The 17,356-nt window shown below is 43.3% G+C and overlaps 1 protein-coding gene across 1 annotated transcript in view; it reads right to left on the bottom strand.

Moving 5' to 3' along the window:
- Map2k1 (mitogen-activated protein kinase kinase 1) overlaps window positions 1-17,356 on the bottom strand; it is a 76,599-nt gene that overhangs the window by 13,411 nt on the left and 45,832 nt on the right. The window contains exons 4-5 of the mRNA XM_027924176.3: window positions 14,970-15,047; window positions 14,270-14,321 (exon numbers count right to left, since the gene is read on the bottom strand). Of these exons, the coding sequence (XP_027779977.1) occupies window positions 14,270-14,321; window positions 14,970-15,047 (130 nt within the window). The remainder of the gene's footprint in view (window positions 1-14,269; window positions 14,322-14,969; window positions 15,048-17,356) is intronic.

Here is a 17,356-nt window from a genome sequence, read left to right as displayed (position 1 = left end):
ACAGGATCTGGGAGCCAGATGCACTGCAAAGGCCCCTCCTGGTGACCTGGACACACCAACTCACTCAACTCCAGTATGCTGCTGGAGCAGCCAAGCCAGAACATGCTCTCCTTCCCCACCCCACCCTCAGGAAGCCCCAGCCAAACCGCACTCCTCTGGAAGCAGAAAAGAAGTATATGATGTCAGATAAGGTCCAGAGTTCACTTCCTGATCTCTATCAGCACCTGGAACAGCTTCACACTGGAGCCAGCCCCTCCCCACCATTCCCTTCCACCCTGTCTGTGGCAACCAGAACTCCAACGACAGAGCCCCTGCTGCTATGGCTCACCCTCTGCCTCAGAGCACAGTTCAAGACCCTTTTCCTGGCTTTCTCAGCCTTCCATCAATTCTTCACCCTCAAGGTGTCTCCTCAGCTACCTACTCCCAGTCCAGGTTGGCCTGCCTCTCAGACTGCCACTGTACAAGGGTGTGTCGCCTCCTCACCTTCTTTCTGCTGGTCCCGACATCTGAAAATCCTCCTTTCCACCCCCTCTGTTACCTCCATTGCTTGCTTCTTTTGAGTCCTCTTCCCAACATGAGATACTGCCTCGTTCCTGGAGTCCAGGGGGATTTATCTGGGCTTCCTCCCACACTGTCCTAACAGATCTCTCAAGGTGGTTCAAATGATAGGCCCAGTCCCTCAGGCCTCTTCCAGACCTCAGTGTGTGTGTCTCTGTCTGTCTGTCTGTCTCTGTTTCTGTCTCTCTCTCTCTCTTTCTTCCACTAGGGATTGAATCCAGGGGTGTTACATGCCCAGCCCTACTAATTTTTGAGACAGAATCTCACTCAGTTGCTGAGGCTGGCCTCAGATTTGATCCTTCTGCTTCAGCCTCCTGAGCCACTGGGATTACAGGCGTGTGCTACCATGCCTGACTCTCAGCTTCTCTTTCTCATCCTTCAATATGAAGAAGTGATGTGAGCAGCCTCAGCAAAAAGCAGGCCAGACTACATTCTGGAAGAAGCATCCACCACCCACTAGACTCCCAGGTTGGTGGGTTTTCCCAGGAATCCCACAAGATGCTGAGTTGGGATACCCAATGCTGCTCCTTCTCTGCAACAATGGGCAAACCCTCCTTCCCCAAAAATGAGCAGATGAGGGTTGGCAGAGCGCTTCCCCAGCTTGTGTAAGGCAGTGGTTCACTCCCCCACACCACAAAACAAAGTACACATATAAGAACAAGGAGATTGTATGAAAAAATAAAGGGAATAAAGTATTTTCTTCTGAAATCTTCTACCCCAGATATGACCACTGTTCAAAGCCCCCTGAATTTTCCCTTAAGAGCATATATTCTGAGCATTTTTTTTTTTTTTTTGCCACTCTAAAACAAGGGTTTGGATAAATAATTTGAGGGCCATTTATTCTACAAATACTTTTATAACATGCCTGCATGGAGCAATACATAAAAAGGGTACTGTCTTCAAGGGGCAGGGTGATGGAATCCAACAATAACAAGAACATGTATGTGCACACAGGTATGCTGGTGACAGCCAGACAGAGATATGGTCTAAATTCTACCAAGCACCTGGAATCAGTGCCACCCTTCTGAAGCCAGCCGAGAAGGCACAGCAGACAGACAACCCAAGGTGCATGGCAGACCTCTAGCAGATTCCATCTAGGTCATTTTCTTTCTTCTTATTTATTTGTGGTGCTGGGGAACAAATGCATACTAGGAAAAGCACTCTACCACTGAGCTATATCCCCAGCACTCTTTATTATTTTGAGACAGGGTCTCATTCAGTTGTTGAGGCTGGCCTTGAACTTATGATATCCTGCCTCATCCTTCCAGGTCGCTGTAAATACAGATATGTGCCACCATGCCTGGCTCCTCAATGTCATCTTGTTGATTTGGGTAATATTGAAGGAAGCTGCATTCTCTAAGACAAGATGGATGAGCATGGAGGAGGAGCAGAAGGGCAGAAGAGAGCAGTGGGAAGCACAAGAAAATCAGAAAAGTGCAAGGCAAGGAGCAAGGGCCCACTGAGAAACAAGAGTGACACATGGAAGCCCGACTAGCCCATCTGTGACAAAGGCTGGATCCAAAAGCAAGATGATCTTAGATAAGTGAGAGTAGAAGGTTTTAAAAAAGAAAGAAAAAAGCAAATGAGATTAAAAAAAAAAAACTTATCTATTTATTTACTGTGCTGAGGATCAAATCCAGGGGCTTGGGCACATGAGGCAACTGTTCTACTACTGGGTATACACCTCCAGCTGCAAGGGAGATTTCTGGGGCACATATGAGTCCAGGTCTTTTTAACACATTCTCTTCTTTAATCCTCATCATAATGGTGTGAGGGAGGCATCATGAGCCCCTGCCCATGGATGAGGAGAGATAAGGCTCAGCATGGAGTCGTCCCAGCAAGGCTGTACAGTAGGGAGAGGGTTCTAGAATCCTGAGGGAGTGTTCTTGCCAGAACCCAGATAGTCGGGGCCCAGGCAGCAGAGCTCATGGCAAACCACCAGGAGCTGTGCCCCAAAAGTTCAGGGAAGCCATTATTAGGAAGCTGTGGCTTGGGGAAGAAGTCACTCTCATTACAGAGGCAATAAGCTCTATTTCTGGAAACCACATCTGACTTGGGGTATGCTGAAATCCTGCAAATCTGGTTGTGAGAGAAAACACTACGCCCTGGTTTAGCAAGTGAGCATGATGGCTCTTCCTCAGTACAGCCCATTCCCTCCCAACACATCTAACTGCAGAGCCCTGCTAGCAACAGGAACTAGAGCTAATTTCCCACCTCCTTCTGATGAACAACCGTGTTCCAGCAGGGAGCTCTGGGAGGAGGAGCATGCCTGTCAGGTCCTAACAAGCCACTAATTTTATCTCCTCCATTTTCAAGATTCTTACAACCAAGCCCAGCAATTGCATTTGAAAAATTTTCCCTCCTTCCCCTCCAAGATTCATTAGTTTTGAAATGTTTTTGTTCTCTAACCTCATGCACCCCTCCCTGACAATTCACTGCTCATCCCTGGACCAAAAGGAACAAAATCTGACACTTAAACATGAAATGAAGATGCAAAAGAGTTCAGGGCTTGGTTTTGTTAGCACATGTCATTCAAAGCGGTTACACTCAGAAGGGCAGGGGTAAGGAGAGGGGGATGTAATAAAAGAAGGGAAAAGAAAGCGGGACAGTAAAGGAAAAAGCTATGGGCCCTAGATTTCCTGACACATTTCTAATATCCCCATAGTAACACCTGGCAGAGCAATCCCAAGTTACAGTAGGGAAATCCACAATGAAGTCTCTCACCAAAGATCAAAAAGTATCCTTTTTCCATTAAAAGAAACCTGCATTCAGCTGAGTGCAGTGGCACACACCTGTCCCAGCAACTTGAGAGGCTGAGGAAGGAGGACTGCAAATTTGAGGCCAGGCTTCACAATTTAGGGAGACCCTGTCTCAAAATAAAAAAGGCTGGGGATATGGCTCAGTGACAGAGGACCCTGGGTTTAATCCCCAGTACAAAAAAAAAAAAGCAAGAAGGAAAGATAAGAATTAGAAGAAACCAATCAACCAACCAGCCTACATTCTAGCAGCACATTTCCCTCTCCAGACTATTTGGGTTACCTGGGAGGAGAAAAAGAGCCAATCAACCACCTACTGACAAGAACACCATGTTTACTAACTTGGATTCTTTTCATATGCTATTCAAGAGCAGAAATTAGCTCAAAACTTGTTTTGACCTGATGAAAGCTAATTGTGCTCAACAGAATGAGAGAAAAGACCTTGGTAAAAGGGGACAAGTCACATGGAAATCTGTTAATTTTTAAATGGAGAATTTAAGAGAATTTGTAGTAAGGCCAGTATGTTTAAGGTGACCCAGGATTTGTGCCTGGGTCACAGCTCAGCATATTTCATCAAGAAGTCCAGAAAAAAAGGTGAGGAGGCTACTCACCAGTCACTCCTAGTTAGCTCTGGGCAGGTCCCTAAGGAACAAACTCAGAACTCTTAGAATGAAGTGTCCGGTGACACATAAGGGGCAGTCCCTGGTTAGTCTACTGAGGAGCCCCGTTTCCCCTCCATGCACACGGTTGGGGAAGATTCTCTTTCCTCACACCCACTGTGGAGAATGAGGATCAGAGAACCCTGTTCCCTGAACACAGGGCAGCCCCTAGCCAGGCTGAGCCACTTGTACCTCCCATCCCCTCCAAGGGTTGCCAGCAGGTGTGGGCACTTGACCCATCCACGTTAATCAGAGCCCTCCCTCAGAATTAGCAAGATAAAGCCAGGAAGAGCTCATCCCTTTCTGGTAGGAGACTGTGAAGCCAGAAGCAATGGTTATAGTCTAGAGAGGCAGCTGGCCTGAGAGAATAGAGCCAACATGGAAAGAGAAACAAATGAGAAAAAGAGCTAACAACAGTGAGTGTGTGTGTGTGTGTGTGTGTGTGTGTATGTGCGCGCAAGCATGCGCTGGGGATTGAACCCAGGGCCTCAGGCATGCTAGACAAGCACTCACTGAGCCATATCCCCGGTCCCTACCCATGTCTTTTATAAGTACCTTCTAATGGAAGCATAAGAGTTAATGGCATTTTAGTTCCTCGACAAAATTATCCCTCAAGTCAACAAACTGCATCTCTATCCTTCCTGAGATTTGGTTAGTTAAACCTCCAATATCTTCCCACAAAAAAAAAAAAACCCTCAAGAACCCTAATGCCCAGTGATCCTTTCCATAAATTACATTAAATAGGATGTTTCTGTGGTGTGGAGACAGCACCACTAACTTTGGAGTAGTGAGATCTGATGTTTGAATCTGAACTCCACCATTCACTAGCTGACCACAGCCAGGTAACAGAACCTCTCTGAACCTTTCCTTGGGTGTTAGGCGGGAAGAGTAATTCCTACCTGACTGTGTCTGGCAAGTCCTAAGCACTCAATAAATGAAGAAGTTATACGTGGAAAGCACAGACTTTAAAGTTCAGTGGCTTCTTCAGCTAGGAGGGGGAAAAAAAGCTATCATTTATTTGAGAAAAAACCCAAGTGACATAAAGAATGAGGCTCCTTCTCAGCCTGGCTCTTGCCTGCAAGATCCCCATCAATACCTGGAGGATCTACATGGCTCCCTGGTACCCTCTGCATGTCTGAATCATTTGCTCATTAGTCTCAAAGCCAGTCTTCCCTATTTGCACATGTCCAACATCCTCCTAATCTTCTGGTTACAGGGAGCAAGGGAAGGGCTGCCTGGCTCAAATGCATCCCTGGAATGACCTCCTAAACCTCTAGGGAGGAGCCCCAATGGCTGTAAGTTTTTGCTGTGTTGTTCAAGGACTTGGCAAGTGGCCTGGGCTGAGTCTGGAAGAAACTCAATGCAGGCTAAATGCTGAGGGCTGCTGCCTTCCTTCTACCCATGGACAGAGAAGCAAAGAGCAGAGGTTGCCTGGGATTCTAGTGGCCTTCAGGTCCCTGTCCTGGTCCCTTCCTGGGCACAGACTACGTCTAGCCCTTGGGCTCCCTCAGGACTCTCTAGATTCTTATAAGGAATCCTCTCTTCTGTTAATACTGGCTCATTTTGGTTTCTGTGACTTGTAGCCAACAGTCCTGCCTAGGACAAAGCCCAGCTCCCAGACGGGAACCACCCCTAGTAACTGTTTTTTTTGTTGTTGTTGTTGTTCTTTATATGTTTTTTTTTTTTTTTTAATTCTTTATTTATTTATTTACCTAGTAACTGTTGGTCCACAAGATTCAGTCTCTTTGGAATCCTGGGGGTTATTAACCTGTAAGTCATTTATTAGGCCAGAATGTACGCCACCTTCTTTTAGTTAAATATTTTCTCTGAAAAGATCCAAATACAAAAATAGAGATAGTAACCATGTACTCAATCACCAGGCCTCAACAATACCCTTTCATTTCCCATCTTATTTCATTTATAACCACCATTTTTTTCTTTGTAGGGTGGGAGCTAGAAGCCTTCCACAAGGTTCCATCAGCAGCCAGGATATAAAAGTGAGAGGACACAGTGGATCTGAGGCCATTTGTTGGGCATCAGCTCCCCAGGTATTCAGAGGCAGCCACCACCACCTAACAGCAATGTTCACAGCTTAGTGGGGCAGTAAGAACTTCACTCCCACAATAAACCTAGAAATGTGTACTTCCAAATAGAAACGTTCACCACATTTGGCTCTAATTTGGTATCATCAAGCCTTAAGCTGGCCCCCACCCTCAAGCTGAGATGCACCACAGATTCTCCTGTTGTTTCTCTATAGCACTGGGCATCATGAGCCAGGTTCCCCCCTTGCTTTGGGTAGTGGTTAATAAAATCTACCCCTAGTTCATCAGGTGACCAGATTCTAAATCAAACCAGCTCTTAGGGCGCAGGTCCCTCCAGGAAGTTACAGAAATCTATAACTAAAGATAATGGTAGTTCCAGCCAGGTTTCCCTTAGAATGAGGCTCTATGGTGCAGGAGGGAATAGGACACAGCTCTCCAGGGGTCACCAGGTACAGCCTCAGCTCCCTCTTACCACAACTTCCGACAAGGGCCACAGAGTCAAGTCTGCTTGCCACTTCTCCCCCTTTCCACCCCAGTACCTGATCTCTGCTCTCCAGAGACATCTAGAATAAACCCTGACTACTTCACCCCCTTGTGTCCCCTCATGTCCCTTCATTCTGCCGTTATCCTAACTCAGACCCACATTCTCTCCATTGTGCCATGGCAGCAGCTTCCTAAGTGATCTCTCTCCACTCTAGATCACCTTGGCCATAGCAGCCAGAGTCCTCTTCCTCGAAGGATAGCTAACCTCTCTTCCCTGTGCAGGAAGATTCCACTGCTTCCTGTTACCATGCTAAAACCCAGCCCCTGAACATGGCGGTGAAGACCCTCCCTGGTATTTCAACTATCCTTACTTTGTTCTGCCCCAAGCCATCAGGGACCCTGTGTTCTAGACAACTCGAATGACTGCCATTTCCTGTTGGATAAGTCTGTTTTCCTGCCTTTGTGTTTCCCTCTACCTGGACTTCCTTCCCCCAACACTGCCACACATGCCACTTTTACCTATGTTTTCAAGTCCAGCTCAAATACCACCTCCTCTCTGATGCTTCCCAAAAGGGATATGAGGAAGCACTCTTCCTCCCATCCTGTCAGCCTCTCCTGAGGAACTTTGAGACAAACTCATCTGCAACTATAATCCATCCCTGTGAGTCTAGCAGTTGAGATTATTCTAGAGAGAATGAGACATTTCGAACCAAGAGAATGGTTAGCTGTTTCTCTCTGTGCAAAAGGCAGGGGAGTCTAGACAGCGTGTCAATTCACTGTCCTCTTGAAGCTGTCTTCCACATAGCTATGGGATGAGATGTGTAGGCAAAGGAAGGGCTACTGCATGCATGTGATGGGCAACCTCCCAGTTAAGGGAGCAGATGATATGCCTTGGCACACACAGAGACTACTTGAGAAGGAACCTTGGATGTAGCCTCAGGCCAGATGGCAGGTGGGGGGGGGGGGAGACAGGGCCACCCTGACTTTCCAGCTCAGGGAAACCTTGCAAGAGGCCACAAAAGCCAAGGCAGACAGGACAGTGTCTAGTAAGAACTGCAGCTTCTGCAGCTCAAAAAACCATCATGTGCCAATCTGCTGCAAACAGCCATAAAACGACAAGACAACAACCAACTTGATCCACTTCAGATCTTGCCTATTAGCACCAGCATACCTGAACGAAGTGGTGAAGAATTTGCTAAGGACCCCAAAGGCAGAGGCTGTTGCTGGGCCACCTGAGATACTTTGGAAACTCAGCTCTCGCAGGAGCTAGGAACTGAGAACACTCTCATAACAGTCTGCAAAAGCCTTAAATCTCATTCTGACCTGAAATCCCCAGTTTTACATAACTCTCTATCCTAGCCATCAGGGACTCTTTTGGAGTGCATTCCAAGCAGGATGGCCCCAAGGTCTAAGCCATTCTGGTATAATCCATCCACAGCTTGCTCAGATTATTGGTTGTATCTCCTTAAAAATCCAGGCTGGCTTTCTCAGTATGCTATAGACCCAGGCTACTAATTCAATACTGGGCATAAAGACCAGGCAGGTTACACAGAGTCTGTGAACGGAAAAGAAAAACAAGGCATAATTTTAAACTGTTCTTAGCATGTATTGATATTTATCAGCTGGCAACTCTAAGGCACAAATAATTCACAAGCTAAGTTGTATGGAATCCTTGTTGACCTAATTCATGTAATGCTTCTTCAGGGTCTTGATCAAAATGAGGCTTTGATAATTAAAGTAGTCTAAAAGGAATGGCATGGTGGTGATATAAATCACTGCTTTAAATAGCATAAGACAGGCTACAGCCTAGCACCCTCTCTACCTCAAACTCTAACTCAGAGCTGAAATGGACCTTTGATCTACCACAGTAAAAAGAAACACCACAGAGAAATTTTTGTAACTGACACTAAATGTCTCTCTCTCTCCCCTAACCCTTTTCCTTTCTTTCTCTTTTTTCCTTCTTCTCCCCCACCCCCAACCTCAGAGCTGGGGATCATGACTAATTCTTTTCAGAGGTCCAGGGTCAGAAAAAAAATACTCTTTCCAACCTATGTCATATATCAGGTTTTCCTCAAGAACTTAAAGCTGGTGAATCAAAGCTAAGTTTTGTGCTTAAATTCTAAAGTTTTCTCTCAGGGAATTCTTTCTCTTACCTCAGTTTTCAGGAAGCTTTTTCTGTAAAGGACTAGAGAGTAAATTATTTTTTCAATTTGTGAGCCACACAGTCGTCTCTTTCAAAGGCAGCTGTTCAATTTGCCATGATAGCACAAAAGCAGCCATGGATAACACTTAAGCAAATAAGCATGGCTGTGTTCCAACAAACTTCATAAAATGTCCATAAAATGGACACAAAAATCTGAATGGACATTTGTCACATGTTCCAAAATTTTGAAAGCCATTTTTAGTTTGCAATCCATATGAAATCAAGCCAGCAGCCCAGGCATGGCAAGTGGACCAGTTGCCCACTCTTGCTGCAACTGCTTGATCACTGTTTTGACCCTATGTTGATAGTTTTTTTTTGTCTTTTTGACCCAATGTTTAAAAGTATTTCTCATGGAAAAACGTTTCTTTTCTTTTTTTCTTGGGGCTGGAACCCCAGACTTCACACATGCTGGGCCTGCACTCTACCACTGAGTTACATTCTTTGCCTACTTTTTTTCCTTCCCTTTTTAAAATTTGCTTGCTTTCGGCATCCATCCCCTCCTCCTATCTTCTAGTAAAACAAAACAAAACAAAAAGAACCTCCCCATTTTTTATTTGGGATATATTCCTACTCAAACACCAAGACTTTTTGCTAGGGTGTCAATCATTGATCCCACCAAGGTGCTGAGCATGTAACTCACAGTGGCTTACCCTCTAGGGCCCTGGGCACAGCAATGGGCCCATCATGGAAAGACACTCCCACCACAGCCAATCAGAGTAAACCAGTGGGTCCAGTAGGAATCGGGATGCTGGGGAGATCAAGTGAAATTCTCTCTCTGGGATAGGGAGCACTAAGGTCTAAATATGTCTGGGATCAGTGAGGTCCATCCAGTCCTCAGTAAAGAGAACCTGCCTAAAAGGGAAACAAACCCACACTAGAATGAGCAAGGCCAAGAGGTGACAAGAATTCTGAGGCTGTCATTTCAACCCCATCTTCATCCCTGTCTTCAGACTTCGTGGTGACTTAAGCGAACACATTCTTGAGTTCTGACACAACCAAAGAATTCTGACTAATAAATTATGTCACATCATATTCTATTTGAAAGTTGATAAAGTAATGATTCATGCATAAAAATGACAATGGTTATGTTCCACCATATACTAGTGTCATCTGTAGATACATCTTTCCTCTGGAAGACACAATTCATTTATGAGCCATCTTTATGGCCTCCATAGTGATTCATCCAGTATCTTACACTTGGCAGGTATTCTATAAATATTTTACAAATATGAATTACTTGTCTCAGATGGGGGAAGAGACTATGAGGAGAGCGGTGAGGAGCATATAGAGTTACCTATTTATGGCCATTCACCAGAAAGTCATACAGAGACTTCAGATGAATCTCATACTTCCAGGGGCTGGGGTTGTGGCTCAGAGGTAGAGCGCTTGCCTAGCATGCATGAGGCACTGGGTTTGATCCTCAGCACCACATAAAAATAAAACAAAAAGATACTGTGTACACCTATAACTAAAAAATAAATATAATGTTTTAAAAAATCTAAAAAAAGAAACTCATACTTCCAGAGTGGTCATAGACCTCACACCCATGCCCTGATCAGCAGGCCATAAAACACATGTACCACAGTAAGCCACAGGATTGTTTCTCTCTTTGAATACCCAGAGGAAAGAGAATACAATGACCTGACAATACCAGAAGACATTACAGGGGACCAGTTCACCATGGATGAAATCCAGAATAGCTGGCGGTACCTATCCTGCTCAAGAAACCCTTGAGTCACTCTAGAATGAGGATGAGCCAGGCACAGTGGTACACATGCCTATAATGCCAGCAACTAGGGAGGCTGAGGCAGGAGGATTGTGAGTTCAAAACCAACCTATGCAACTTAGCAAGGTCCTAAGCAACTCAGCAAGACAGTCTCTAAATTTTAAAAAAAGGGTGGAGAGTGGTGGCTAGGAATGTGGCTCAGTGGTTAAGTGCCCCTGGGATTAAACCCAATTACCCACCCGCCAATTAAAAAAAAAAGAATGATGAGAACCTGCTTATCTCTAGATTCCCATTTGTTGTAGACATGCTACATATGTAAGAAAGCTGGCCATGTTTACAACAAGGCAAGGTACCACACTAGGACCAGGACATATTCACCCAGTTGAAGAAAGGTATCTACCACCTAGCTGGAAAAACCATATCCAAATGCTACCCCAAATCATTTGGTCTTCCTTTAAATACCATTATTGTACTTCCCCTCATCAAAAAATAATTGTCGGGCTGGGGATATAGCTCAGTGGGTAGAGTGCTTGGCTTGCATGCACAAGGCCCTGGGTTCAATCCTCAGCACCACAAAATAATAATAATCATTATTACTATTATTATTATTAATTTCAAATGCAGGCATGCCTAGCTTTATGTTAATGGCATATCCCTAAAGAGAAATATTCTAATCAAGTTGTCATAATTTGGAAGTTTCTATGAGAAGTGATATTTGAAGGATCCTGAAGTGAACACTGAATTCTTTTTGTAAAACAATTTTTCATTATTTTTACTTATTTTTTGTTCTTGTACATTAGTTTTACTTACAGCAGAGCACATCTAGAAATCATTTCCAACCTAATAATTTAAAACCCTAAGTTCCTAAGCTAGTCTTGAAAATGAGGTGTCAACCTGCCCACAACACTCAGCAGGAAAGAATAGTGTCCCCTGATACCTTCATAATTATTTGTTTTGTTTTGTTTTTGTGATGCTGGGGATTGAACCCAGTGCCTTGTGCATGTGAGGCAAGTGCTCTACTAACTGAGCTAGATCCCCAGCCCACCTTCATAATTATTGTGGGAGCAGATGCTTCAGAGGCACTGATCCTGGACCCCCTCTAGGTTCAGGAGTTGGTGAACCCACAGCCCACCCCACCCCACAGTAAGAGTGAAAAGAGCCAACAGGCCCAGAGGCAGCAGCAGCAGCAGCACTATGGTAATTGTGAACCAGGGTGGCTGCTTTTCTGCTCCAGTGAACCAGCTCCCCAACCAGCAAAGCCTTGCTTCCTGCCAAACTAGTCTATAGGTTCAGCTTCTCAATGAATTTTATATATATATATATATATATTTAGTTGTAGTTGGACCTTTATTTTATTTATTTTTATGTGGTGCTGAGGATCGAACCCAAGGCCTTGCACATGCTAGGCAATTGCTCTACCGCTGAGCCACAACCCCAGCCCTCAATGGATTCTTTAAACAGGATGCAGTGGCGCAAATCAGTAATCCAAGCAGCTCAGGAGGCTGAGGCAGGAGGATCACAAGTTCAAAGCCATTCTCAGCAACACCGAGGTGCTAAGCAACTTAATGAGACCCCGTCTCTAAATAAAATACAAAACAGGGTTTGAGTGCCCCTGGGTTCAAACCCTAGTACCCCCCCCCCAAAAAAAAAGGGTTTCTCCAGCTTCTTCAGAATCCTTCTAATGCATAAGTTTTAAGAAAATTAAACCAAGCCAGGATGGTTTCTGTTGCTGGTAATTTGTTATTTATTTGTTTGTTTATTTATTTATTTACTTGGTGGTACTGGGGATTAGACCCAGGGGGGCTCTACCACTGAGTCATATCTCTAGTCCTTAAATTTTTGAAACAGGGTCTCACTAAGTTGCTTAGGGCCTTACTAAGTTGCTGAGGCTGGCCTTGAACTTGTGATCTTTCTCCCACATCCTCCCAAGTTGCTGAGATTACTGGCATGTGCCACTGCACCCAGCACTGGTGATCATTTAAAAATCTCTACTAATCCATGCAGGGCACAGTGGCGCACACCTGTAATCAGCGGCTCAGGACACTGATGCAGAAGGATCACAATTCAAAGCCAGCCTCAGCAACTAAGAAAGGCTCTAAGCAACTTAACAAGACACTGCAGTAAAAAAGGGGGGGTGGGGGAGTGCATGGCTGGTGATGTGGTTAAGTACTCCCAGGTTCAATCCCAAGTACCCACCCAAAATAACCCACTAATCCATCTACTAAGCAGCAGTTAACATTTATTAAGTGCCAACTATGTGTCAAATACTATTTCAAGTGCTTTGTATTGTCTTAATCTTTACAACATTTTTGGGAGCCTCTGTTTTCCTGAGTTTGGGGGAAGCTAACTAATTCAATCAAGGTTAGACAGTAAGTAGCATATATAAGATTTGAACCTGAATTTTAATTACTGTGAAAAGAGTGAAAATAAACTGGTCATTCCTTCTAACAAGAAACGGGGTCTTCACACTGCTTTTAAATCTTGACTCGACCAGGCAACCTACTTTGACCAACAGGACATCAACTAACCTGACATAAACAGAGGTTTAAAAGGTGCCTGAATATTGTGATGTACCAGCTCTTGCTGCTGAAAACCCAAAGATAGCACTGAAAGAAGCCAGGGCTTTAGACTATCAGAGGATAGTCAATCTGCCAGCCCACAGAATGTTGGAAAGTAACAAACTGTTGCAGTTTTAAACTACTAAGTTTGTTATATAGTAAAAGGTAATTGAGGGCCAGGCAATGGCACACACCTGTAATCTCAGTGACTTAGGAGGCTGAGGCAGGAGGAACACCAAGTTCCAAGCCAGCCTCAGAAACTTAATGAGGTTCTAAACAACTTAACAGGACCCTGTCTCAAAATTTAAAATAATAATAATAATAAAAAGGGTGGAGGATGTAGCTCAGGGTTAAGCACCACTGATTTCAAACCCTGGTACCAAAAAAAAAAAAAAAAGACTTGAAATAATCACTAAGCTCTCTCCAGCAAACAAATAACAAATAAGAACAAATGAAAATTCAAAGCAGAGAAGAAGCCTTTTACTCTTCCCTATTTTTTTCTCAAGAACAGAATAAGAAGAAATGGAGTTTAAGTTTCATCAGGAAAGACAACAGTTAGACCAGAGATAGAACTTACTAGCAGTGAGGAAGCCTGAAGACAGAGACGCTAGGGAGACTTGTGCTCTCTCATTCTAACCCTAACTCAGGTTTCCACAAATCATCCACTGTCTTTTTGCTCAGGAATCAAGATATGCCTTATTGTTAATTCCTCCAGGGCTTCTGGAAAAGACCCAAGAGAGCAGGAATCTGAAAAAGGAATCTGAAAAGCTGGCCAGGCTGAGCCATAACAGCAGTGCTCGATGGGGCAAGAGTCCTTCTAACAACTTCCCCTTCTTGGCTGGGCAAGTGGTGAACTCTCCACCAAAGACATCTGCACAGACCCGTGTGGCTTACCAAGCAGCTCCTTGGGTATACACAAGATAACTGGGGAAGCCAAAAAGAAAGATTTGAGAAGGTGGGAGCTGCACTAGTCAGAAGGGAAAAGAAAGCTGGTTATTCCAGGTTGATCTGAAATCTCCCACCCTTTAATGGAAATGATGGCAGAGCTCCTTGTGGAAAACCAGAGGGCTAGTACACACGGCGGGAGGGACAGGCGCGTACCAGGACCAGACAGGTGAAAGGCGCTGCCTCAGCCACCACACTACACAAAAACATGTCATGAAGACTAAAAGCATAATTCAAAGGCTTTTACCCCAAAACAAAATGAAACACACAAAAAGATGGTACAAGAACCTTGATTTCAGTTGAAATTCAGAACATAATAACTATCAAGTAATTTCTTACCTCTGTGCATAATCTTGTGCTTCTCCCTCAGATACGTCAGGCCTTTTATTACCTAGAGGAAAGGGAATGTAAAAAGATGGGAAATGGAAATAGTTATGTTCAGTAAAATAATCTATTTTAAAATGACCTAGAAAATATTTCACCAAACATCATTAGTAAATTTGCCATCCTTCCTTATCCTTTTTCTTTTTTGGCGATGTTAGGGCTCAAATTCAGGGCCTCACACATGCTGGGTGAGCACAGAACTACATCCCAGCCCTTTTTGTTCTTTTGTTTCACTGTGTTAACCTGTCCTATCAAGCAATCATCTTTTTATGTGGTATATAAAGTGTTATTTTTAAGTAAACCTAATTGTCTCAAAATTAAACAACTTTAAAAAACACTACGTGTGAATTCAAGTTTTTCTAAATCTGCAATTTAGAAAAGCAGAGCTTTTCTAATACCATGAATGGGGATTTTCTCAAAACCTTGTCTTGTTTTTCAGACACAGATTTTAACATATAAAAAGTAACTTTTCTCATTCTAATGAGAGAGAGAGAAAGAGATATTGTATCTAGACTCTAGATAGGGAAAAGATAGTGAGAAAAATCCCAGTTTTAAAATAAACTTTCCCTTCATTGGCTTCCTCCCCACCTCATCTATTCCCTACCAACTCAATTTATAAATGAAAGAACTTGGAAGAACAACTGAACATACTCACTGCAATGCTAACTTTTCCTAAAATTTGTTCAGGAATTCTTCCGGCTTTCTTCAGGACTTGATCCAAAGAACCCCCATCCTAAGAACAACAATAGCAGACATTTTAATTACAATGTTTCTAATGATCATTTCAAGTGTTAAACTTTAGGAAGAAAGTAACTCTTTTTTTTTTTTTAAATATTTATTTCTTAGGTGTAGATGGACTCAACACAATGCCTTTATTTTTATGTGGTGCTGAGGATCGAACCTGGGTCCCACTGGTGCTAGGCAAGCACTCTACCGCTGAGCCACAATCCCAGCCCCGAAAGTAACTCTTACTTGGCAAATCTTCCTAAGAGGTTAAGGGTGAGCACCCTGTGGTTTGCTCTAAACATCAAATATGACATGAATGCAACACATTGGGGGAGGCAAAAAATTCAAGTAACTCCAATCCCATGAACTTCCATAAACAAATTAATAGTGGTCAAAGTCTTGGCTGGCCCGGAGCTCACAGCATGGGGCACTGGTCAGGAATACAGGCAACCTGTCCAAATTTAAAGCCCAATTCTGTTGCTTACTATCTAGGAGACCTTGAATAAGCTACTCAACCAGTAAAATGAGGATGATGATAATTAAAAGGCTATTATAATAATCACAGGGCTATTATAAGGATTAAGCAAGCTACTACACCTAAAGTACTTGGAACAACATAACAGCACATAATAAGTACTCAATGAATGTTAGCCACTGTTTAAGTCACAACTTGCATTTGATATTATCCTAACAAATCAGAATTGACAAAATCCAAACAAAAATGTCACAGAAAGCAATCATTCATCCCACAAATCCTACAAAATGCTACGGACTATCTTAGGTGTTAAAGGGGACAAAGATATAAAAAGCTAATTTCTCCCCTCAATAAACGTATTACCTAATATAACAAACCAGAAATGTATAAATGAGCTACACACATGCAGAAGGGAGAAGCCGTTCTGACTAAACTCAGAAGACAACATTTGATCTGAAATCTTACTCAAGAAGCACCGGTTTCTATACCTGGAAAGGGGAGGGACAAGGCAAGGAAAGAATAGGGTATTTCAATAAGATCAAAAGCAAAGAAGCATTAAATTGCCTAGTACTCCTGGGATAACATATGGTTCATTTCTGCATCTCTTCCTGAACCCATAGTGACAGAGATCAGGCTGGAAATGACCAGCTGTGGCCAAGGCCCCCCACTGGAAACCCAGACTGCACTTTTTAGAAAACAGTGAAAGAATCCAGCCCTAGAATTTTAAGATGAGAGCCACAGCAGCTGAAAAAGAAAGAGAATGCACCCTCTGCTTGAGGAGACAGAACACATTCATAAGAAGGAAGGCACCATGAATCCTCCTCTGAAACAAAGCAGGGAATAAATGCTGCTGTGCTGAAGCTGCTAAGGGAAGGCTCAGAACAGGAGCAGCAGAAGCTGAGCCTTGGAGGTGGCAAAACCTGGACAAGCAGAGATGCTCCTACAGACAGCCTGCCTCCCAAATCACCAAGCCTCTAAGAAGCAGCCACTGAAGGTGAAGACAGGGAATAATACACAACGTGATAAACAAAAGAACAGCACAACTCCACTTCTATCAAAATAAAAAAGTGCACATATATTCACACAAAACAAAGTCAAAAATGTTAGCATGAGTTACCTTCAGTCTAGGCAGTTAGGATTATCAGGGATTTCTGCTGCATGATGGTTTCTTCTTTGTGTTTTTCTATTGTTTATACATTTTCTACAATGAATAAATGTTTTACCTTTTAAATAACTAATTTGGCAAAATAGAGAATTAAATCTATAAATAAATTAATAGATACTGAGCACCCATTTTGTGCAAAGGCACTATTATATAAATACAGAACTTCTTTCTTTGTAGAGGAGGCAAAACTCATTCAAGGATATAGATCTCCCAAATAATACTACCTGAATCTAAGGCTAAAACCAGATTATCAACTTAAAAATTCTATGCTTATATAAAGGATAGCTCAAGCTGGATGTGGTGGTGCATACTTGTAACCCCAGCTACTAAGGAGGCTGAGAGAGGAGAATCAAAAGTTCAAGCCAGCCTTAGCAACACAGCTAAGCCCTGTCTCAAAAATAAAAATGAGAAGGGCTGAGGGTGTACCTCAGTGGTAAACTGCCTCTGGGTTCAATCCCCAATATGAATGAATGAATGATAGATAAACAAGTAAGCAAGCAAACAAATAAATATAGTTCAGACCAATTAATTTCTGTTACTATCAACTCTGGATCACTGATGCTGATGGGAAGGTAAAATGATATGGGTGTGGATTCTCAAATGTAGGACAGTCTCACATAACATATATACATCCCTATGTACACATGAGTGACTTTTGACCAGTACAACCACCTAG

This window comes from Marmota flaviventris, chromosome 2 (genome assembly GCF_047511675.1).
Source record: "Marmota flaviventris isolate mMarFla1 chromosome 2, mMarFla1.hap1, whole genome shotgun sequence".
NCBI classification, from domain to species: Eukaryota; Metazoa; Chordata; class Mammalia; order Rodentia; family Sciuridae; genus Marmota; species Marmota flaviventris.
This window is presented reverse-complemented; position numbering and strand designations above follow the sequence as displayed.